The sequence below is a fragment of the Pleurodeles waltl genome, chromosome 1_1, assembly GCF_031143425.1.
Source record: "Pleurodeles waltl isolate 20211129_DDA chromosome 1_1, aPleWal1.hap1.20221129, whole genome shotgun sequence".
Classification (NCBI taxonomy): Eukaryota; Metazoa; Chordata; class Amphibia; order Caudata; family Salamandridae; genus Pleurodeles; species Pleurodeles waltl.
Window position 1 is genome coordinate 835,073,201 of NC_090436.1, and position 25,603 is coordinate 835,098,803.

At 41.6% G+C, this 25,603-nt stretch overlaps 1 protein-coding gene across 2 annotated transcripts in view; it reads right to left on the reverse strand.

The window, feature by feature from the left end:
- Positions 1 to 207: 207 nt before the first annotated feature.
- ZFAND5 (zinc finger AN1-type containing 5) overlaps positions 208 to 25,603 on the reverse strand; it is a 38,250-nt gene continuing 12,854 nt past the window's right edge. For both annotated transcript variants that reach the window (XM_069228952.1, XM_069228960.1), the window contains exons 2-6: positions 20,375 to 20,526; positions 20,027 to 20,132; positions 16,273 to 16,373; positions 7,040 to 7,165; positions 208 to 1,522 (exon numbers count right to left, since the gene is read on the reverse strand). In XM_069228952.1, the coding sequence (XP_069085053.1) occupies positions 1,374 to 1,522; positions 7,040 to 7,165; positions 16,273 to 16,373; positions 20,027 to 20,132; positions 20,375 to 20,522 (630 nt within the window). In that variant the 5' untranslated portion in view covers positions 20,523 to 20,526 and the 3' untranslated portion in view covers positions 208 to 1,373. The remainder of the gene's footprint in view (positions 1,523 to 7,039; positions 7,166 to 16,272; positions 16,374 to 20,026; positions 20,133 to 20,374; positions 20,527 to 25,603) is intronic.

The following is a 25,603-nucleotide window of genomic DNA, read 5'->3' on the forward strand; positions in this document are numbered from 1 at the left end:
AGTACAGGAACCTGAGGTATTTGATTATCTGTCAAAGTAGAAGACAGTGACCCTCCAGGCGCTCCTGTTGATACGCGACATGGAGGTATAACTAACAAAGGCTTTGAGTAATCCATATGCTAGAGAAAAGGAAGATACATAAAATCAAGTGGGTCGAGCAACAAAACTGGATCAAAAGAAAAAGTAAAAAAACATTCAATAAACAAATCCATCTGTACATAATTTTATTTACATAATACAATATAGGGTAAATGCTGAACAGCATGATTATGTGCAATACATAAATATTAACTATCTGTACATGTTTGCATATCTAAGAACTGAACTTAAGTACATAAGTTTTAAAGCAAAAAAGCTTGATGCCTTTAAGTAAAACTAGGACTGAACACTGGAGTAAAATCAAAGTAAAGACTTTTGTACATAACTATTTACAAATTATAACAGGCATTACCACAACACTACTCTAAAGTTGTACTTGTATATATAAAAACCCACAAACTTTCATACAACACAAGAAAACCTTCCATTAGAACACAGAAGTGATACCAGACAAGCATCAGTGAAGTATACTGCCTTTTCTAGAGTTTTGTACAAGATGCAGCCCATGCAATACACCCAAGAACACTACAGTCCTACACCCAAGAACAGTTAAAATGATGACGCATCCTCACAGAACCACTTAACAGCAGCCTTACCAAACCAATTGTTTCACAGTTTAAAAAGAAAATGGCACCTGCTCATAGATGAGAGGTAAAGTTTAAAAACCATTTGAGATTATTTTGTCAATGCACATCACATGCCAACTTAATAATTCAATAGATGAATCTACCATCAATGCTGCAGCGTTTCAACTATGGAGGAAATGCAATAGCACGATAAACCAATATATGCAGAGGGGGGAAGCCAGGTGGCAAGCTTCAGCAGACACCAACCTAAATCAAGTTTCAAAAGGCTATGCAGCTTTGAGTCAGTAGGAAATGCAAATAATCATCACAATATGGCTGTACTGTGGCACTCGGGTATAACACTAGCATTCTGCTTTCAATGCCATGTATGATGTCAAGCTAAGTTTGCAGTGCATCAATTTTGCATACGGGCACATGATGCAACATTTGTTTTGGCACGCAAATAATGAAAATTGCAAGTTACCCAACAAACCATTTATTCTGCAGGCAATGCAATCCATGGGGCCGAGGGAATATTAAGAACTGGGCTGCATCTCTTCAAATCTGCCTGTAACAAACATACATCCTAAAAATTGACTAAAGAAAAAAAAAAAGTGAACATCAAAAGGAAAATGGCCATGCATCTGCTCTTTAATGTCATCCTAAGAACTATTAAAATAAAACAGAGTCTTTTCATAAGTAGCAACTTTATATTCTTTGAATCTTTTCAGCCACAACAACTGGATTTTCTTTTCTGATTTTTGCTGCAGCTTCTGCCTTGTAGTCATAGGGGCAGTTATGCTTGTCAGAGTAACGGTGAAGTCCACAAAATAAGTTACCACAACGGCAGTCAAATCCTATTGGGAAATAAAACAAATATCTTGTCAGACATCTCACAAAAATAGTAAGTTTTTGCAACACTGAAGATGCACAGGGTAAAAGTCAGTCATCAGTAAAGACATTAAAAGCAAGGCGTTTTATATTTGTGCCAAACAAGCTTGAAACCTGTATGAAGCTGGCCTGGTGTGTCGTGGGGTACCTAAGGTACTTCACCTTATACCAGGTCCAGGTATCTCCTCTTAATGAATTGTAGGCAGTGTCTAGAAGCCAGGCTCTCTAGAGGGAGCTGTGGATGAGCTGCTAAGGCTCATCTAGGAGACATACAATACCACTGTAGTCACAGTACTCGCACATGAAAGAAAATACTCCGTTACAAAAATGAAGGTACTTTTTTTTTTTGTACACACAATACCATAAAATACTTGAACAGTGCAAATAGCAATAAGCAATAGTGACCCTAGTGGGAGCACAAACCATATACTAAACAAAAAATGGAATGCGAACACAGGAGCCCAACCTAAGTAGAATGTGTAGAGGGGAGCTGGGAGTAGCAGAAGACCAGCAGTAACTGTACACTCCCAGTGACCAGGAAAGCAGGAGTGGTGGGGGCGGGGGGACGGGGTGAGGGAGGAAAACCACACACACCACACATACACACCCTGGAATTTCCTCAAACCACCCAAAAGCAGGACAAGAAAACGACACCCAGAAAAGTCTGCAAGAAAACCAGTGGTGGATTCCCGAAGAAAGACGACGTGGAGAGAGGGAGCCAAGTCCAAGAGTCAATGGAGTCCAGGAGGAGTAGGAGCTACTACCCACCCAGCTGTACTTGCAGAGAGTTGGTTGACAATGAGGAAGAACAGGTAAGCACTGCAGCCCTGAAGCCGGAGGAGAGTTTGATGGATGCAGATGTCCCAGACTGGAGTAAAGATGCAGATGGTGTCAGTGCAGGAATTGCATCAACAAGCCTTGGCAAAGGCAAACTCGCAGTTAGTGGAAATGAGGTGCAGCAGGGGACCAGCAAGACCCAGGAGGACTCAACCAGAGAGGAAGAATCACAGGGGACCCTCAGCGATGCAGAGAGTCAACAGCAACAGAGGCAGCACCCACAGGGCATGGACACAGGAGCCACAGAAGAGGCCCACGCACCACTACAAAAGAGGATCCCACGCCACCAGAGAACCATGCAGGAAGGAGTTCTGGAGCTACACGTAGCATGAATATCTTTTGGAGGAGATGCCAACAAGCCTGGTCAGCTGCAAGAGACGCAGTGCACAGGGTACTGTCCTGCATGGGAAGGACAAGGTTTACCTCTACCAGAGTTAGACAGCAGGCAGAGAGGACCAAGAGGACTACTCCAGACCCCACCCGTGATGCAGGATCCATGCCGCTTAAGGCGAGGGGAGACCCACGCAGCCGGTCATTGCTTGCTGTAGGTGCCTGCAGTTGCAGGGAGTGACTCCTTCACGCCAAGGGAGATTCCTTCTTATGCAGGCTGAAGAGTTGCTATCTTCTGAGGATGCACGGCTGGGGAAATGTTGCAAAGCTGGCAGGAGTCATGGAAACAAAGCTGCAGAAGAGTCTTTCATTGATTGCAATGTTGTCGGTTCCTGGCAGGTCTAGTTGCAGTTCCAGTGGCCAGAAGTTGAGGTTGCAGAGGAATCCTGCTCGATTCTTGCCAACTGAATCTGAGAACCCACCCAAGAGAGACCCTAAATAGCCCTGAAAGGGGGAGGAATGGTCACCTAACCAGGTAAGCACCTATCAAGAGGGGGCTCAGACGTCACCTGCCTGGCCACTCAGATGCTCCCAGAGGTCCCTGCCAACTTTGGAAAAAAGAGGTCAGAACCCAGGGACCCTGTGGAGTTGCTCTGAGCACCAACCCTTGGGTGGTGATGGACAGGGGAGTGGTCACCCTCCTTTCCATTGTCCAGTTTCGCACCAGAGCAGGGAGTGGGGTCCCTGAACAAGTGTGGACTGGTTTATGCATGGAGGGCACCAAATGTGCCCTTCAAAGCAACTAGTGGCTTGGGGAGGCTCCCCACCTCCCAAGCCAGTCAAACCCATTTCCAAAGTGAGGAGGGGTCATTTCCCTCACCCAAAAGGAAATCATTTGTTCAGCCGTCCTGAGCTTGATCATGTCAAGCAGGAGGGCAGGAACCCATCTGAGTAGTGGCAGCAGCTAGGCTGCCCAGAAAACCCTTTAAGGCTGGTGGAAGCAATGCTGGGGGTCCTCTAAGGAACCTCCCCCCACCCCCCCCAGAGTGCATGGAATCTTTTCCAATACTTGCAACAGTATTGCGGTGCGATTCCGACATGCTTGATACCAAACATGCCCAGGTTCGGAGTTACCATTATGTAGCTGAACATAGGTTGCTACTTATGTCCAGTACATGTATAAAATGACGTCCCCGCACACAAACTCCAGAGAGGGGGGGGGGGGGGGGGGGGGGGGGGGTGTAAGAGAGAGAAAGGAGTTTGTGGGGGCCACCTCTGCTAGTGCAAGGGTGCCTTCACACGCAGGTACCTGCACCCTGCCCTCTGGGATATGAGGGCCTACCACAGGGGTGACTTAGTGACCTGGTGTAGCAATCTGTAGTGAAAATGGGTGTATGCACCAGTTTCACACAGGCTACAATGGCAGGCCTCCAGAACCCTTTGCATGGGCTCTCTATCTGTGGCAGAATTACTGCTGCAGCCCATAGGGATCTCCTGGAACCCCAGTGCCCTGGGGATATAGGTACCCTATACTAGGGGCTTACATGGGGTGGAAACTAGTATGCCAATTGTGGGGAGAAAAAGGTACAATTTACAGCAGAGAGCAAAACTACTGGGGTCCTCGTTAGTAGGATCCCAGTCAAACAGACAACCAGGCCAAAAAAAGTGGGGTTAACCATGCTGGAGACTACTTTCCTACAAACCCCAACTGCTTCCCTTCGCCTCCAACCCCTTAAGTCTTTGTACTATCTCCAACACCTTTCCCTTAAAACTGCAGTACACCGCACAAAGCATGCATGCCAGTTTCTTCAACTGAAGGAGATATCCACATATGGACTACAGCCGTTGCATGCTTATTAGGTGACATCGGCACACTGCAGCTTGAATTGGTTAGGGAAAACACCAATAGGTTTTCTGCAGTATCATTGTATCATGAGGTGCCTCATTTAGCTTGCAGGCTACCTCTAAGTTATTAGCGTTTACTGGGCTAAGAGAAAATTCAAACCGTGTTGAACTGCAATTAATGTTCCTAAGCATTGGGGGCGGGGGCCTGGCGGCAGAAAAAAAAAAAAAAAAAACACCACACCCCACACACAAACACTAAACACACAAGTAGGAAGCATCTGCCCAAGTCTATAGTCTGACCAGGCATCACCGGTCCTGTTAAGTAATTAAACTTATTGTATTTATTCAAGTTTCCAAATGGATTTGTTTTTTTTGGTCAAGTCCAGACAGTGCAAGCTGTCTGGCTGCAAAAGACCCATTGTGGGCTTACCAAACCGTTATAGGGGCTTACAGCCCACACACTGCTTGTCAACATGTCATTTGACAACTGAAATCAGCAGCTTTCCTTGTGCCACCAAGTCTATCTTGTGCTGGTTACTCCAATGGAGCGCAGATTCCTAACTTTCTCCAACTGACTGTCTTCCACCAGCCACTGATCAAACTTAGTTTTTTTTTTTTTTTTTTTAGTTAAGCACTTCATTAGAAAGCTTGCGTTTTCCACCCGTCCTTCCTGTGTGCTCCAGCCACATTCCCCCACTTCTGCTGTAATTCTCATATCCCAGTAAGACCCTGGCCACCCCACCCCCCATTGCTCGCCTTTTTCTCCATCCTAGTATGCTTCTTCCCTGCTCCAAATGTTGGTCACTTCAGCCTGCTTGTCCTCCAACCCTCCACACCCAAAACGTTGCTCTGCTGCAAAGCTTTCCCTGCTTGCCCTATTCGCTTCTTCATTACATCCAACCCCTGCAGTTAATTTTGCCATTTTCAGGTTTTTGGGTGGCACCACTTTAAGTGGTAAAGATTTTTTTTTTCAATTACAGCTAATTGCACCCATGTCATTGTGTGGACTTTCCGACTAACGCACACCAAGTCATGCATGTGCAAGACAACTTCCAGCAGTGCATGCACCACCTCATTTTTAAATTTAAAATACTGCACAGCATTAGGCAAAAGCACGGTGCTATGCAGTTTCGCAAGTCTGGGCAAAGCCATTAATTCCCATAGCCAAGACCTACTGGCTGTGTCAATGTTCATTCCAGATGGTAGGCAAAGAGGACTAACTGATAAGGAAACAGGTATAGTTCGCAACGCTAACGATTCTTTTCTGCAGCACGGGCTGTCTAGGGTCTGATTGCCCCTTTCCCCTCAAATAAAAAAAAAGAAAAAAAAAAAAAGAAAAAAAAAAAAGAAAGACGACTTAATAGTGAAAGAGAAAATGACCAATATCTGCAACTTTCTAATAAAGGAATAGCTCTGCAAGTTAGTACCCTGCTAGGTTGACAAGACTCTTCTGGTCATAAGAATCTAGTTATTATCTTATGAGAAAATATGACAGCCCTTTGCTCACCAAAAGCAAGGACAGTTGAGAGGTATGTAGGCCAATGACACCAAGTACCTTACTGGCCGGTTTGCAGGCGAGAACGTTTCCCATTGTAGTAGATTAGTGAGGTTTGGCGCAGGGCCTGCTCTCGAAAGCTTTCTTGAAGGTACCTACTACAATTCCTGGCCCTCCCACACATGAACTGAGCAAAATTCTTGCCAAACAGCTGAACAAGACACAGGTGAAAGATATCCAGCCTGTGATGGAGAATGGGGTGGGTTAGATGAGGAGCAACTGTGTGGGTCCCAGTGGGTGCAAGCAACCGTCTGCGACACTCCCACCCCCTTTCTTACAGTACCACTGGAACTGAACTGCACCCTTTTGACAAGGCCCAATAGGCTAAAACCAGCATCAGTGGCTTGTTGCGTTCTTGTTCCGATGGGGCTGGATAGTTTAGGCGGGAATGTTACTTTTTAAGCAAGACTAATGCTGTTTTCCACATGGCCAGCTCCTGAAGAGGCATTGTGGTCTACAGACAGATGTATTAGCAAGAGAAAAAAAAAACCCACACAACGGGCTGGGTTGGCCGGAGTAATTACCAGCAACTGAGATGAAGTTTAGCATTCCACCCGTCACATTTTTGTATTGCTAAGAGGCAACAACTTGGCAATAGGAAGTAATATAGCACAAAATCAAATTAAAACCTACTAAATGTGTTCAATCTTATCCAGGCTGTTTGTCGAAGTGTAAATTTATACTGGCCATATCAAGTATATAGTAAATAAGTAGGATTTAGTACAAACTAAAAAAACAAATGCTAATGCAAAAACCTACATCAGCTCCACTGAACTGCTTACAACCATAGGTGCTTTCAAGAGCCAGTGAGGATAAGGAGTCAAAAGCAATGCCTTGGGTTCAAAGTCAGATTATTACAGTCCCCAGCCCGTCAGAAAGTACTAACAATTACAGACGGATCAAAAAGTCAAATTACCTGTAAGGCCAATCTTCTTTCTACACATAAAACATCTGTTTTTCTTTGGTTTAGGCAACTCAGGAGACTTTTCTTCGCTCTGCGTATTATATGGTTGGGATACTGATGGACTTGGTTGCGTTACAACTGATAAGAGTTAGAGGGAAGAAATAGATTAATGCAGAGACTTTTTAAATTAACAGACTAGAAAAAAAAATATAATAATCTTTAAACAAAAGAAACTGCCAATTACAAAATTTCTAAAGTGGTAAGCAATTTCTAACTTGTGGTTGTTTTACTTGTAGAGATGGAAGGCCATCTGGAATTATCACTCTCCCGCCACAATTTTCATCGATCAATTAACAAAGCCATATCACAAACACAAACCGATTTGTTCTACGAAATGACAGGTAATCAAACCCTCTGCTTTACATTAATTAAAACCAAATATTTACATAGTGCATTACTACAATCTCAAAACGTAAAAGAACACAGATAATAGAAATGAGAAAATGGTGAGAATACCCAACAGACTTATCTCCTTGTCGAGCTACCCTCTCGTTAGTTAAACAGGGTATGCTAAATTAATCATTTTATTGAGAGGTATGACAAAGATTTAATTTGGCTATCCTCTCCAAAACAGCGAGACTAAGCAAAGACCCGTGTACACCTTCACTCTGCGCGATACATTAACAAATGAACCAAAAGAGAGTGGCGAGGAGAATCATTCAACTACCTCACCCTACATAGCAAGTGCCTACATAGTGAAGAGCTTGACATATTCAGCATACAAGACAAACTTCCTCCCACCAGAACACTATGGTAGTGTGCATTCACCATACCGAATTATCGTGTTATTGTACCTTTTCTCCCATTTTCATTTTCTATTATATGCCTAGAACAAAGTAAATCTGGACTACAAACAAACACTTGATTTGAGAGGCTTGCAGGTACGAAATGGAAAATTAAACAACTCCGATTTAATTAAAGCATCTGAAATCCTAGGCTGGACTTTGAGGTACACAAACATTGTTCTGTAATGTGAAGAGAAAAAAAAAAAAACCACACACCCCCACCCCACACACTGTAGCTAAAACTCCGTTTGAAGACAAGTCATTTTTAAGTACAAAAAACAGCAAGGGCCACTTCTGTGACGAGGGCATTCTGCAACATAATACCACCGTTCACTAACTTAAGGTGGCATAATTAACTCGATGTTGCTGTGAAGTAGCTGCTTGGACTCCTATAATTGACTCCTTAGGTGTTGCAACTAACACCAGAAAGTAGGAGAGGGCAATTCGAGATCTCCACAACCTCAAGGCAACATATCCATGGTTACTACCAAAACCTTTTTAATACTAAGCCAGATACAGAAAAATCAAGCTACTTGAACCGAACTCAAAGCAGGCTTTTGCAGTGCAATAGGTGTTGCATTTTTTGGGGGGGGGGGGGGGGGGGGGGTTTAGAGCTACTGGCTTTGTAAATTCATAACTACTTTTCTTGCCACATAAATTGGTCAAACCTGCCTCATAATTTCGTCTCCTCACCCAAACTCCAGTGGCCTTGCATATAACTAAAGCACTTCCATTTACCTTCTTCCTTTATCTGCAGCCAAAAATGAAAATGTTGCCATTTAGCATCCCAATTTAAATATGCCATGCTAGTTTTAATAGAGTACCACTTTCACCACCTCACCATCAGAGTTGCTGGCTGGCTAACATAATTCCCCCCAAAAAGACAAGACAGCCACGGAGGGGTAAACTAGAGAAATAAACTAAAAGGGTCACCCAAACATATCAAAAGTGTTCAAACAGTGAGTGTAATAATGTTAAGTTTGCCTCCATTATGGTCATAACTGTAAGATTTAAACCAACCAATGATCATATAAAAACTTATCAGAATAAACTTTTAGCATTAGACTAGAATGCTCAAACTAGCCCCTAGAGGGCACCATAAAAATATAATTTGCAAAAAAACATGGTCCTGTAACAATATTGTTATCCCCAAGAGGGGATAGCCCCATGAAAAACTACAGGCTGAAGTAATGCGGTTTAACCATATATTTAGCCCCTAGAGGGCATTTTAGTGCTAGCAGGCCTACTGCAATGATATTACAAACAAGGTATTTAAAAGAAAACTTCTCCCAGCTGTTAAATAAAAGTTGCAACCATGAGAACGCTAGAGTGTATTGTGGGAGGGGTTATTTTGGGGTCCCAACTAACCTAGTGTGGGGACCCAGAGATTAAATTGGCGTTTTGAAGGTGGTCCTATTGCCCTGGGGCCACCACAGGCCCAGTTATGAGCAAAAATGTTTTGTAAAAGTAATACTGTAACAAAGCATCAGGTAACAAGTTACCGTGCCACAGATATTTTAGTATGTTAATGACTAATGCTTAGAACAGCCCCTACAGGACCCCATAATGAAAATAGCATTTTAAGAAATATTGTCATGTAACTATAGTTAACCACACAAAAAAAAAAAAAAAAAAAAAAAAAAGCGCAACCATATATTTAAGCCTTAGAGGTCATAGTACATTACACATATTCAGGGCTATTGGGCCTATAACAATCATGTTACAAAGAAAGCCCTTAAAACACAACCAACTCCCAGCTGTAAAACAAAAAGTTGTAGAAATAAGAAAGCTTAAGACACTGAATGGTGGGAGGGGATATTTAGGGGTCCCCCACTAACCGACTGTGGTGACCCAAAGATGATTTGGGCAGAAAGCATGTTGCTGTGAACGTTTTGGTGGTGGTTCCATTGTCCTATGAGTTATGAGCAAAAGTTTTGAAAAGAGAAAAAAAAAAAAAAAAAAAAACACATCATGGACTAGTTTCCCCTGAGCGCAGTCTATATTGTAGTATCTATTCTCCGGCTGTGTTGTTAGTCGCTTTCACTTCAATGATCTGTTTTAATAACGCATTCACCAATTTCAAGTATTTTAGAGAGAACCCCAAAAGTGACTGATTAGTTAACTAAATAATATGACCAGTGCTCCAATACCGCCATCGAGGTCATGCTGTTGTGCCAGTTTGCACTATGGTTGCCATGCAGCACGAAGGGGAGAGACAAAGGAAAGAGTCCTCCCATGCTGAAGTATACTGGGAATCCATGGAAGAGAGATAAAAATAAAAAATAAAATAAATTTTAAAAACCACACGTCACCCAGTGTACATCCGTTCGTGGCATGTAGTGCTGCAGATTCACATGCTAGGCATAGCTCTTCCGACATCTAGTGTTGGGCTCTGAGTGTTACAAGTTGTTTTCTTCGAAGAAGTCTTTTTGGAGTCACAGGATAGAGGGACTCCTCCTGTTACAGTGCGCATGGGCATGGACTCCATGGTTTGTTTTCCCACAAAGGGTGAAGGAAGGAGTAAGATTATAAGAATATAAAGAGATGGCGCTGCAAGAGTAAATGTATCTACATATGTAAAAATTTTAAACAACTACAGGCTTCTGGGGAGGAGGGCGGGTGCATCTGAAGCATTACATGCCACGAACAGATGGACACTGGGAAAGTGAAATTTTCCATTCAATGGCATGTGTAGCTGCAGATACACATGCCATGCATAGACTACAAAGCAGTTAGTCCTCCCAAAAAAATAGCGGTGGATAGCCAGTAGGAGTTGAAGTTGTTTGAAATAGTGTTCTTAAGACAGCCTGGCCTACAGTGGCCTTTCGCTGTGAGAAATCATCAACACAATAGTGTTTTGTAAATTTATGTGGAGTAGACCATGTGGCAGCTTTACATATATCAGCCATTCGTATGGCTCCTAAAAATGTCATTGACAACTTTCTTCCTTGTACAATGTGCTTTAGGAGTGATCAAAAGATGTCTTTTTGCTTAGATGTAGCATGTTTGTATGCATGTAACAATCCATCTTGCTAAGCCTCGTTTAGATATAGGATTGCCTTTATGTGGTTGTTGAAAAGCAACAAAAAGTTGTTTTCTTTTCCTAAAATCTTTAGTTCTATTTACATACTACATAAGAGCTCTTAAGATCTAGAGTCTGAAGAGCTCTTTCTTCAACTGAGTCTGGCTGTGGAAAGAAGACTGGCAATTCCACTGTTTTGTTGATGTGAAAAGGAAATACTACTTTTGGTAGAAATTTTGGATTTGTCCCACGTACAACTTTGTGTACTTGGAAAAAGGGTTCCTCAAGATTGAACGCTTTTATTTCACTAACTCTTCGTAATGAAGTAATGGCTACAAGGAAGGCAACCTTCCATGTTAAAAGTTGAATTTGGCAAGAGTGCATGGGTTCAAAAAGGTGGGCCCATGAGTCTGGTAAGTACTATATTTAGATTCCAAGAAGGAATTTGTGATGTTCTAGGTGGAATAATGCATCTTAATCCTTCCATGAAAGCTTTAATATCAGGAACTCTGAATACATAAGTATTCAGAATAGTTTCTAAGTATGCAGATATTGCAGTAAGGCGGTTTTTAAATGGATGAGAAAGCTACATTTGATTTTTGCAATGAAGTAGGTAGGATACAATATGTTGTATAGATGCTGTAAGTGGATCAGTGTTTTTAGATTGATCGTAAGAAAACAAATCTTTTCCATTTGTTAGCATAACATTGTCTGGTAGTAGGTTTACGTGCCTGCTTAAGCACGTCCATACATTCCGATGGAAGTTTTAGGTAACCAAATTCGATGACTTCAGGAGCCAAATCGCGAGCATTGGGGGTGTGGGTGCCTGATTGGACATTTGTTGTGTTAAATCTGGTCTGTTTGGAATGAGGTACTACAGACAGGTCTAGGATTGTTGAGTACCAATGTTGACGTTCCCATGTTGGGGCTATGAGTAGCATGGTCAGAGATGTCGGACGTAGTTTGCTGACCAGAAAGGAAAGAGTGGGAGAGGGGGAAGCATAAGCAAATATCTGACCAATTGATCCACAGAGCATTGCCCTTGGATAGGGTATTGTGGGTATCTTGATGCAAAGTTTTGGCATTGTGTGTGCTTGTTGCAAATAGGTCTATTTCTGGTGTTCCCCACTTTTGAAATTACGGTTGAAGTACTTGGGAGTGAATCTCCCATTTGTGAGTTTGTTGGTGATTCCTGCCAAGGGATCCGCTAGCTGATTGTGTATTCCTGGAATGTATTCTGCGAACAGATAAATGTTATTGTGAATTGCCCATTTCCATATTTTCTGGGCTAGCAGGGACAGTTTAGATGAATGTGTCCCGCCCTGTTTTTTGAGCTAATACATGGTTGTCATGTTGCCTGTTTTTATCAGAACAGTCTTGTGTTTGAGAAGAGGTTGAAATGCTTTCAGGGCAAGAAAAACAGCCAATAATTCTAGGTGGTTTATGTGAAATTGTTTGAGATTCCATTCCCCTTGAATTGTATGATTGTTGAGATGAGCTCCCCAACCTATCATTGATGCGTCTTATTACGGTCTGAGGCAAATGGTCTTGAAATGACCGCCCCTTCATTAGATTGCTGAGATTCCACCATTGAAGGGACGTGTGTGTGTTTAGTGGTCTATCAAAACTAGATCTTGAAGTTGACCGTGTGCCTGAGAGCAATGTTGAGAGGCATTGTTGTAAGGGTCTCATGTTAAATCTTGAACGTGGAACTATGGCTATGCAAGATCGCATCATTCCTAGAATTTTCATGATAAATCTTACAGTATATTGCTGATTTGGCTGTATGTGTGGTATGAGATTTTGGAAAGCCTGTATCCTTTGTGTATTTGGGTATGCTAGGGCTTTGAGTATTTAGAATAGCACCTAGGTAAGGTTGTACCTGTGCTGGTTGAAGATGAGATTTCTGGTAAATTAGAGTGACCCCTAGTGTATGTAGGGTTTCTATTACATACAGTGTGTTGGTATTGTGTAAAATTGCTTGATTTTATTAGCCAATTATCTAGATATGGAAAGATGTGAATGTGTTGCCTTAAGTAGGCTGCTGCTACTGCTAGACATTTGGTGAACACTCTTGGAGCGGTTATGCAGAATGGCAAAACTTTGAACTGGTAATGTTTTCCTGCTATGACGAACCTGAGGTATTTTCTGTGAGCTGGACGGATGGTATATGGAAATATGCATCTTTGAGGTCTAAAGCAGTCATATAATCTTGTTTCTGTAGTGGAATGACATCCTGCAGAGTTACCATGTGAAAATGCTCTGTCAGGATGTATAGATTGAGAGGTCCGAGGTCTAGGATAAGCCTTAGAGTGCCATTTTTGTTTTGGGAATGAGGAAGTATAGTGTACTCCGGTTCCTTGCTGAGAATGTGGGACCAATTCTATTGCTGGTTTTAGTAGTAGAGATTGTACCTCCTGTTGCAACAGAACGTTGTGTTCTGGGGACAATTTGGGGTAATGTGGTGGAATGTTTGAGGTGTGGAGATTTCTAGGCAATAGCCATTGCGGACTATTGATAATATCAAGTTGTCTGTGGTGATATTTTGCCAATGAGAGTGAAATTGCTGTGGTCTTATCCCCACAGGAGATGTGTGGTGGAGGGGGTAGAAAAGAAGTCACTGTTTTGAAGGTGTTGTGGCCTGTTTTGAGGCCTGGAACTTGCCTCCGATTCTAAAATATTGTTCTCTATGGGACCCTCTAACCCCCCCGCCTGTGATATTGTTGCTGCTGTAGTCTCGGCTTTGCCTGGGAGGTAGACGCTTCAGAGGATTGTGGTTTGAATCCTCCCCTAAACTATGACCTGCGAAATAAGCCTCTATACGGTGTTGTGTATAATGCTCCCATTGCTTTGGCAGTATCTGAGTCTTTCCGAACTCAGGCCCAAATAAGTGTTTAATTCCTAATCATAAAGGCATGTTAAGCACTGCATGTTGAATTTCTGGTTTTAAACCAGGAGTGTAACCATGCATGCCTTCTTATTGTAATGGCAGTATTTACACTCCTTGGGGCTGTATCGGAAACATCGAGGGCAGACCGTATCTGGTTATTTATGGCCCGTCCCTCTTCTACAACCTGTGGTGCTCTCTTTTGGGAGGTGCTGTATGATGTCTTGCATCTCATCCCAGTGTGCTCGATCATATCTGCCAAGAAGTGCTTGCAAATCTGCAATTGGTTTGCGTGGCTACTCTTGCCAGCAGCATCAAACTTCCTGCTCTCATCATCAGGTGGAGTACCATCCCCTGGGGATTGGCTGTTAGCTCTTTTCCTAGCCACACTCACCACTACAGAGTCTGGAGGAACTTGGTGTGTGTGATGTAGTCTTGGTCTGTAGGAGCAGTTTTTTTTATTTGTCAATTCTGGGAGTAATTACTCTGGCTTTGACTGGCTCACTAAAAAGTTGGTCCACATGTTTAACCATTCCAGGCAACATGGGACTGGTATTTAGAGTGAGTGTTAATCAAGAAATCCTCCTCTAGGGGCTCAGTATGCATAAGCACCCCATTATAAGGCTGCCCCAGAAACGACCAGAGTGTAGGCAGTACTGTCCTCTGGTGGAGAAGGCTTGGAGGGGTACAGGTCAGGATCATTATTTGGAATAGGATCCGGGTCATATGGATCCCAATGACCCACTGTATCTCCATTAGAGTATTGTGAGTGTTGTAAAAGGCAATGGTGGTAGACTATTGAGTGGAGGTGAAAAACAAAGCTGTGGAGAATGAGGAGGAGTAGTGACAGGTGCTGGTTTCTCCTTTTGGACATTTGCTGGTGGTTAAACAGTAATACCTCTTGAAAAGCAAGCTTTCTTTTAGTTTTCAAAAGGAGGTGCAGTAATATTTCTGCCAGTCTTTTGGTAAATGGATCCTGGATAGCCTTTCATCCATAACCTCCAATATATGCTGAATCTCAATGTCCTCATCAGAAGGCCATTAAGAGTGTTGCATTGGCTTAGAGGTTTGAAACTGCTCGAAAGTCCTTGTTCCTCTGTGTAAGAGGCTTTTTTCTGTTTCAAAGTCTGAACCTTTTTTGGGCCCGAAAATGTAGTTGGCTGTTTCAGCACCGAAGCAGGGCGTCTAATCTTCCGACTCTGAAGAGTGAGGCCGCTTACTGAAGTCCGAGGTGGAACTTTTTACTGACTTGCTAGACTCCGAAGTGGACGGAGGAGTGGCCTTTTTCAGCACCGAACCCGCAGGTTGGTACAGTCTTTTTTCAGGCCGAACCATGGCCTTCCAGCAGGGGTGTACCCAAGGCCTTCGGTACTTTTTATATGTGGGCCTAGGGGCAGACATACTCCTGTGCTGGCCAGCAGTGATAGCCCAATCGTCTTCAGATTCCTGCTCGGAGTCAGTATCACAGATGGAGACTGTCTGCACCTGTTCTTCCATGACATCAAGATGCTCTGTACTTTGACGCCATTTATAATCTTCGGGCTTTCCGATCTCTCAAGGTCTTTTTTGATCGAAACAATACGGGCTTTGCAGTCCTCTTCTCGGAGGTCTGGAGAAAGGCGCAAATTATAAACCAGATGATTGTCTGTATAGGGAAACTGTGAGACAGGGCAGAATCTAAATGAGTTCAATCCATCAGGCTTCCGGTAGGCCCGAACAGGCCCGAGTTAGGCGGATGCACCCAGAAGGGCAAAATCTAGATTCAGACTGTACTATTGGTTAGAGGCTAGATGGAAAACATGATCTAAACAACACCGATGATTAAGTTTAAGGTTTTCCGATTCGAAATCTCAGAGCAGGAGGAAACCCGTACGAACCAGACAGCGGAAAGAAAAATAATGGAGTCGATGCCCATGCGCACTGTAACCGAGAGGAGTCACTCGATCCTGTGACTACAAAAAGTCTTCTTCGATGAAAAACAACTTGTAACATTCTGAGCCCAACACTAGACGTCAGAAGAGCTATGCATAGCATGTGTATCTGCAGCTACACATATACATACATACACACACACACATACGCTTGTACTGCTTGCATCATCCATCTACTATAGATGGGAGGTACTAACAAACCACCAACTAAGCGGCTCAAACAGACCCAAACACAAACATGCTGAAAAATGAATTATGAGCACTCAAACGAGGTGGCAAGTTAGCACCATGGTAACTATTATGGAGAGTCTGGAAAGAGGTACCTAGGATCGTCAATCCAGTTCCTATTTTGACCGGACACACCCATGACTAAAAATGTATTACAGCTCAAATTCCACTGCGTACCTCAGTGGAACAGTACAACACATTAATCTGGTATCCTGTAACATGTTAAACTTGAGAAGCGTCCCCCCCACCCCCGATACGTGCAACCCTCATTCTCTTCCCCCCCAGTATTACAAGCAAACAAAACTCCCTCTAAAATCAAGGTTACTGCATACCTGGCTCAGACTCCACTTTTGCAGATGTGAAACTTTCATCTCTTGAAATGCTCATTTCAGTCATTTGCTGTGTAACAGGCAAGGCAGACCCAAGTACACTTCTACATCACCCAAAAGAGAAGAAACAAAATAAGTTTAATACAAGTTCCCAAATCCATTTCAATGCAACCCACCTTTCAAGCAAGAGCTTCAAAGGGTTCACTACGATAAGCATCCTCTAGTTTAATGAAATCAAAACCCTTGTTTAACTTCTTAAGGCTAGGGCTGGACTCCATGATTTGAGATTATGGCAATTAAGCTCACACAATAAGATTAAGTCAAACAAGAAGTTCAATGTGGGTGCAGTACCAAACAGACCCTCTGTTGCCATCAGCTTTAGAAACATTGGATACAATAATACGGAAAATGCAATACTATAGACAGTCCTGAAGCATGACAAAACATTAACATGAAAGACTCGGGTTAGCCATAAACTGGAGGAGTGCAAAGTACAAAACCTTGCTTGTGTGCACCTTACTACATCCCTCGTTTCAATGTTGTAAAAAGCAAACCTTCTGTATGCCTTTTGTCCCCAGAACTATCTAGGAACGTCAACAATATTCAAACTGGGAAATCTGATAGGTCTCTTAGAAAGAAAAGTAGGGACTCTGAATAATCAGGTACAAGAAGCGTGATTGATAAAGTAGTCTCCTGAAATCAGCAAATTCAATGTGTACACTTTCTTCTTGTGCAATCCATTGCCCATGTATCTAATAAAAAGGCAGAGCTCTGGTTTCTCTTCAGTTATTAATTGTAATATGTACATTTTGGTCTGCAATAGCATGGTCTCTAATGAGAGAAAGTTTAAGTAGGGATATCAACAAAACTCCTACTCCAGTAAATGAAGACACTTGGCGTTCTTATTTCTGTATTAACTCACTGTTTTGATTTTGCAATAGTCATTCTCTAATAGAAGCTTCGGTGCTCCTTAATTTGCTGTGGAATAGCTGGTTTTATTTTAGAATTAACTAGTAGAGCTTAAGGACCGGATGGAATACAGTCTTGCCTCGTTAAAGCAGATCCTCATTTGAGGGCTAGTATGAAGCAACTGTGATTTATGTTTAAAGACAGATATAGTTCCACAGGTCCTGACAAGGTAATATTATTCCCTTTCACAGAAAAGGAGCTTGTAATCCCTCCCTGCCCCATCTCCCCCCACCCTCCCAACAAAAAAAAAAACAAAAAACAAAAACAAAAAAATGAAAACGGTTTTGCATTTGCCCGAGTTACCTATTATCGCTGTAAAAAAAAAAAAAAAAAAAAAAAAAAAAAAAAAAAAAAAAAAAAAAGTGTGATCGCACTATGTAAAATGCAACGCAATTGCGCTGCGTGGAAAATAAACAGATAAAGTAGTCTAGACACCATGCTGAAAACAGAGACTCGTATGTTTTTAGTAGTTTACCGGTGGTGTGTATGCGGGCTAAGCACCAGAAAAGGTATGGAGGTATGCATGCCTTTCACAAATTAAAGCAAGTCGATTTTTAAAAGGCAAGTCCACGAATCAATGTAAGTGACAGACGTGAAATGGGTGTTCGAAGACAAAAGAGATTACAGAATGGGACGAAGCGCTTTAAGCTCGCCCATAAAAATCATACCAGAGCACTTAAGACTTACTGCTAAGAATCTTGCGCCAAATGTTTATCACTTAGTTTCTTGGGTTGAAGCTGCTCAGTTATTGCCTAGCAAACAGTCAGGTTTGCTCCACAATATTTGCATGTTTATATGATCAGTGATAAGTATGTGAAGTAACAAATGAAGGTATGTAACATTTAATTTCTTTAGTGCTTTTGACTCCATTGATCATCCAACTCTTTGGGATACGATTGAGAGACTGGGCTTCCTGTATGAATAGTTACTCCCGGTATAAATTATTATTTGGCTGCAAGTACTTCTAGGCACTGGAAATGGTCTACTGAAATTTTTGCAGAATATAGCCTCAAACAAGGTTGTATGTCAGCTCCTTTGTTATATTCTGTCGGATTTTCAGTTCCACCTAAATTTGGATCAAGGGAGTTTTCCACCTTGTTATATGTGGATGATCTAGTATTAATGTCACTCCCTCCTAATGATTTACAGAAGCAACACTATACATTCTAGCCTCTTTCACTTGCACATAATCTTTCTGTAAATAAGGTAACCTACAATAATGATCGTGTGAGCCTGTGGTGTTAAGGCTCCCAGGTCCTTTTTCTTTTAAATGGGAGAGAAGAGGAAATGAGGTGGTAGTAAGAGTATACTGGGGAGGAGTATTTAACAACTTGTCATGGGTACCAAGACTCATTTCAGCTTTCCAAGTTGAGATCTACAGGAATTGGTCTTTTACAACAATCCCCCCCCCCCCCCCCCAAAAAAAAAACCAACAACAAAAAACACACGCACAACATGCACAGAAAGTGCAAGATGGTCAATCACTTAAGGTGTATTGTTATTGCTCCTGCACTGTATGGTTGAGCAAAAATACTCGTCCTCTAAAACCTATAGTCAATATTAAAATCAGTCTTGTGGAAAGATACCTTGGCATACGCTCCCCCAGTTCGTTTGAAATTATTTGTCTCATGTTGAGTTTGAATGGTGTAAATGCCTGTCCTTATTGCCAGCTTATTCATTATTTTTCTCAACTGTTAATATGTTCAGGAAAAACATTGAAAAAAGTAGTCTGACTGGAACTTTCAAGGGCCAATAAAGGGATATACAAACGTGAACTGGTTTACAATTACGGTTTACCTCAGATGGCCTAAATAGTTTAGAGGTATTATCCTACCCAACTTTTAGTGCTTCAAAGTTTGGGGAATTGGGGGAAGCTAAAATCTGAAGCTTTCACCAGGATATACATTGTTTTCAGATAAAGATTTCAGTTGAGCTGTACATCTGTACAATGTGGTGAGATGCAATTTTTTTTTTTTTTTTAAATGTTTTTAATATAACTGCTAACTTATGTCCTCTTGTACCAGTTATTTTGATGCAATTTAATTTTATTGCATCCACACTTTACATAGCCTAGCCCTTTGCAGATCCATTACTTCATCCTCAGGGGGTAGATGTGAAGTCATCAATTTAGAAACCAAAAGTACAGCCTTTTTCTTAGGACTCACATAGCAGTGCGCAAGCTACTTTTCCAATGCATATCTGGGCTTTTAACCACGCCCACTGTATGCCCACCACTATCACTCATTCATGGGTTTGCCCTTGAAAAACCCTAGATTTTCGTTTGTTAATGCTTTACCTTGGTCCAGTCTTGGACATCTCCCCTGTTACATGGATAATTGCACTTTTGCCGAAATTTGACTGCGAGCAAACTTCTTTTCCCTTGTGAGCTGCTTCACGCTGATGCCATGGCTCTTTGAATTACCTCACTTGCGTGATTCTGTACTACTTTTCATTGTCAATGTGTGTGGCAAGAAAAGTCTGGTTATAAGTTTACAACGCTATTGGCTCCAACTCGAGCAAATGCGAAACCCACTGCATATGCCTGTTTAAGTGTTGCTAGGAGTACAAATAGAAAAACACGGATTACACTGTACGCACAAGGACAAAGTCAGAAAGAAGCTCTTACACGCTTGTAACAAAGTGGTCCTGCTACAGTGTAACAGAAGAATTAGATATTGCAGCACAAAGTGGTCCTGCTACAGTGTAACAGAAGAATTAGATATTGCAGCGTAACAAACATATCCCAAAAATAAGTGATGCAAAACGACCTTGCTAAGGTTACAATTACCTTGATTTGTCGGACGTGCTGCCAGCAGCACCTTCACAGTTGCTTACATTTTCTACTCGCTGTACAGATGAATCTGAGGTAGGGCTGTTTGAACCACTAGCTGAACCTGCAGATATAAGATTAACAGGCTAGCAGTCAGATTTCTGTCAAGATGTAATGCCAAGTTTTAGTAAGAACGGAAACATTCTAGTTTAACTTGTGCTTCATAGATCCATACACTGCCTTCAAAACCCGTCTAGGCACGGAAATCCAGACCTTACACATGTTCAGTGGGTGGCATTTACCGATTTGTGAATGGCACAAATAAAAGGCTAGTTTGAATGTTTAGCTGTCCTTAGAGAAACTCACCCATGGGACTCATTCTGCCACTGTTTTGCCTCTGGAGATGTTCTTTGTAGCACACCGAGCACATTCCATTTGTCCTAGGATTCCCATAAAAGCCACAGCCCGTGTTACAGAGCATGGGCCCTTGTGTTTGGTTGGTCTCCTGAGCCATTGTGCTGTAAAACAGAAAAAACAAAGATATTGGATCTAGTCAGTATTGAGAAACTAGACATTCAAGGAAGGAAAGACAAAAGACACCCCAGGTCATCATTGTGCCAGATTTCCAGCAGGGGGCTCAATATCAGATATCGCGATTAAAGGCTAAATGCAAATGTCATCATGAAGCAAAACGAAGGTGACAAAAGAAACACTAGTTTGAGGCAACAAGTTAGTTTCAGACACTTGAATATGGCATGCAACATGACCGTCCTTTAAATCTGGCCGACCAGCAAACCAGACTGCTCCCAGAGTCGCCAATACGCCTAGCAAAGTCTCAAAGTACACCAGGACATCCCCTCTCACAAGCTATGTCACGTAAAGCACAAATAGCATGGCCAGGTACGAGCTTCATGAGGTGCAATAACAGTTGCATAAGTTCAAGTCCCCGCCCCCTCCCCGTACAACTAAATATGTAAAGCCTTAGCAGGAAAACCCCCACACAGAGCAATATAATGGTGGTGCAACATCCATCAGTACCGAAAAGTTACCATTTTTTGTTGTGGTAGCGGTGCTAGACAGCGACAGCATCCACGTGGAGGTTACACTGCTGATTTGTCCTCTAATTAAAAGCACCAAAAATGGTTTAGCAGAATTGTCCTAGACAGTTTACAGAATTAAACGCTTACTACAATCAGCAGGGAATCCGAACTACTAGCAAGGCCAGTTCCCCTTTTCCAGGGGAAAGAAAACATTACTATTAAAGTGCACATAAGCAACACCCGATATTAAAAGTGCTTATGAGTAGTTTGTATCGTTTATAGAAACAGAATAGGATATTCAAGTATGGCATCCAACAAAGAAACCTCCGCTCAAGATTGGGACCCCCGCCTTAGAACACCACCATACAAGAAAAAAAGACTATAGGTGGTACATCCTTCTCCGTCCAAGCAGCCAAACTACGGAATTCATTACCCAACCCCCCCCCCCCCCCCAACTATAACAGCCACAAATAACTTTGTCTTCAGAAAACTACTCAAGAGTTGTCTCTTTCCGTCATAACCACCATATTCAAACAACTATGAACTGCATACGCCTATGTTGATAAATATTGTTTCAGAATATGTGTATATTTCCATTTATAGTTTCTTTGGAGGATATGTATCGTGGCAGTGGAGTACACACACACACTTTAAACCTGTGTGACTAAGTATTTTTTTACCCATGGTTCTGGATTGTATGTGTGTGTATATATATATATATATATATATATATATATATATATATATATATATATATATAAATTACATGGAGGGGCTTGGCTACCTCAAAATAACTTTCTCACTTGATGCCATTTGCCATGTTTATTTATGACATTTCATGAAGTGCCTCCTTTGAAATGCATATGTGGCTATTTGACGTCTGAAAAGTGACAACTGTTTGATGGAGTGTAGTCAGTTCAGTCTCTTACCTTCGTTCTTTACTCAGCAGGTTTTTGCTACCTCTTTCTACCCCCGGCATTTGCAAATACTGTCTGGACTAATCTTCTAAAGAACATTTGTGCATGTCCTTACTTGAATTGGCACGTTAACGCCTGACTTGTTGGCACCGCAAACGCTTGTTTTTCGTAGCTAGAAAACCAGAATCAGGATGGGTGTCGACACCAGTGAAGCAGATCCGTAAGTTAGAAAGTTCTGGACAAATTCCAGTACAGTGATTCAGTGTGAAATATTTCAGTCACATCAGTGCTTTTAGTAACGCATCAATGGAACAATTGAAAACTCTACTTTATTGTGGGGGCTGCACAATAACGTTAGAGCAGAGGTCTTCAATCTGTGGTTTGTGGAGTCATGGGAAGGGAGGGGGGGGGGGGGGGGGTGCGCATTCTGCAGCTTAACTTCTGCCTCCAGTCCAAAACGTCTTTATTTTTGGAAAGAGTGGCTTGAGCTAAAATGTCGTTCAGTGGGTCTCCTGTTAGGTGAAACGGAGGGAAGGGCAGACATCTAAACAAGCGTTTTTGCCAGAGTGCCTGCTTTACCTGAAAGAAATGCAAGTATTCGCTACGAGTTAATTTGCAAGTGTAAATAATAATATACAAATGTAAAGTATGCTTATGAGCCATTCTGCTATAATTGATCGAATCACTGGAAGCTTTGTATGACAGATTTATTCTTTTTGAGTGGTAGTAAAAAAAAGTTAACTGAGCTGTGAAGTGCATGCTTTGTAATTGTATTTACGTAGTGTTTAGGTTATTTAAAAATTACTGCATTACTGTGGTCTGGGTATTACTAAAATCTATATTTGGAGAAGCACCATTTTATGATCAAACGTTTTGCACATTTTGTAGTAGTCCTATTTTATAATGTGTGTAATGCGAATATAAAATAATGACTTACATATTCAGTGCTTTCTGTCAAATGCTGTGCCTCGTAGCACTAAACATACTTGTCACTATTCTTCGCTGCACCAACCAAGATATAGGTATATGGCCCTCTGGTTACACACAGACCTGCAGTGCATCAATTAATAGAGGTTTCATAATGTACTATAGTGCATCTCCCACAGACTCAACTTCTTTTCATTTAAGTTGCCCATTATTTTATGTCACTATCTGACAGTGGTAGACCTAAAAAACTGAAGTCCACAACAGCAGCAAACTAATATGACCAGGAGTCTCTTTTTTTCAAAAATAGGTGCTTGTTTTCAATAAATTTTTATTTAAAAAACAAAAAAACTTTAGAAAAAATTTGAAAGAAGATTTAAGGACCACTTCCTCTCCTACAAATAAAGCATCCTGCTTTGACCTTACAGTTCATCATTAATGACTGTAAATAATAATTTTTAATTATGATGAAAGATGCTTCGCAACCAGTTTATGCAGCTGTTGAAAGCCAAGCCGTCAGCATCCCATGAAATATAGTACGGTTCTCCTTGAATACCATTCACTAAAGTTGCAGCCCATGTATTAGACATTATACCCAGGGCCACTGAAATGATGTGGTTGTGCGGTGATTGTCACATATTTAGACTTGCCATAATCAGATGATTTTACCATATTTGTGTATAGCGCAAACGTTTAAAAAAAAAAAAAAAAAAAAGCAGCCTCGTATGTTGCTGCGCAGTAGAAGGTCCTTTGCAAAGCAGGACTGGTCACCTGTTTCTTGCTTATTGCTAGATGTGGGAGTTAAACTGGTATTAATGTGGTGCAAACACAAAATGACCGCCACTCTGGAGAAAAAACAGGCACATCCATTAGATTAGTTCAGAAAGGTATTATTATCCAAATAAGTTTTGCCAAATTGTGTGGTTTTTTTTTTTTTTTTTTGTGGGTGGGGGGGTTGGGGGGGGGGGGGGGGGAGGACTACTTTGCCTTTTGGGGTCATACTTTGAGACTTTCTGTTTGAGCTGTGGGATGTGGTAAGCCTCTAACACTCAACCAGTCGCCCACTAATTTGGTTTGCTAAACACGGTTTAATATTTCCTGACCATAAGAATGATTTGCTGTGGGAATTGGTGGTGGTGGTGTTTTGTCTGTGTACCAGGTTTTAGGAATTTGTCGGGAGGAGGTCCTTGTGCCTTCAAAATTTTGACAAGGGGTTGTCGTGCATCAGTTTGAAGCCCTCTGCTTTAGAGGCTAGTAGCAACTGCCATCGGAACTGTTTTGACTGCATGTGTTTGTGTGTACATATACTGAAATTGTATTGTAATCGCATTTATATAGCGCTTACTACCCCTGACAAGGCATTGACGCGCTTTTCGATGAGTGATGGATTAGTATCGGGAAATAATGAGTACAGTTTTAGTATTATGAGTTAATTTGAGTCCCGGATATGAGAGTTTATTAGTTAAATTGACTGGAGTAATGGAGGGGTGGAGGAGGAAAGAAATCCAGAAGTGTTAATTGGGAGTATATTCTTCATTTACTCAACCCAAAGGCTTGGGATGAGTAAAGGGGGTGGAGGAGGGAATAGTATGTGGAAGGGTTAGGGAGAGCATAGTAGCAGGGTGAGATAAATGAGGGAGAATTTAGTAGGGTTGTGTGGGAGGTCACAGTAGTAGAGTGAGGTTTGGTGAGTTAGATGTGGAAGCAGAGGGAAGAGATTAGGCAGAGTTATTTAGGAGATGAGTAGTAGAAGGGATTTGGGATGAGTCAAAGTGGAAATGGAGGATAGATTGATAGAGGCATGACATATGATGATGGGTAGATAAGTGTGATAAGATGATAGCAGGAATTCATAGATATCTAGTATAACAACCCACCCAGGAGCCATGTAATGATCCACCAACATGCCAAACACAGACAATATATATATAAGTATATATATATATATATATATATATAAGTATATATATATATATATATATATATATATATATATATATGCATTTCAAAGGAGGCACTTCATGAAATGTCATAAATAAACATGGCAAATGGCATCAAGTGAGAGAAAGTTATTTTGAGGTAGCCAAGCCCCTCCATGTAATTTTTTTTTTTTTTTTTTTTTAACTGGCAGCGGGGCATTCACTGTGCTGTTGAGACAAACCTAGTACCTATTAAGTTACAGAATACAGAGACCATCTTTTCTAGATTCGAACCTCCTTTTATCTATGGAGTCCAGAAACCTGGTGCAACACCTGTTCTGATGCATTAACAGCTTTGGTATCTGTAGAAATAATGTGGTAAAAAAATAAATGGAACAAAAAAAAACACGAACAAAAAAAAAAAGAAAGCACACATCCAACAGAATGAACTGGGGTGGGGCACATGACTGAGCATTCCTAATATTATGGGTATTCCTAGCGTAATAGTGGTCTATCCTGGACATATTGTGGACCTTCAATAGAATCCTGGGATAAGCTGCATAATACGACCCTCGCACAATGTTGGCTGTCCAGGACTTTGCTCCCACCATTATTTCTGGAAAGACAGAACTAACAGTACGAATGCTAACCATGTGCATAAACAGGTATGGTAAGTCTATCCATACAAGGCATTACCGTGCGTGATTGGTAAAAAAGTAATAACGTGAGGTTTGCAGATCAAACATTCAGAGGAGAGGGGAGAGAAGAAAAAATAAAAATAAAAAAAAAAATAAA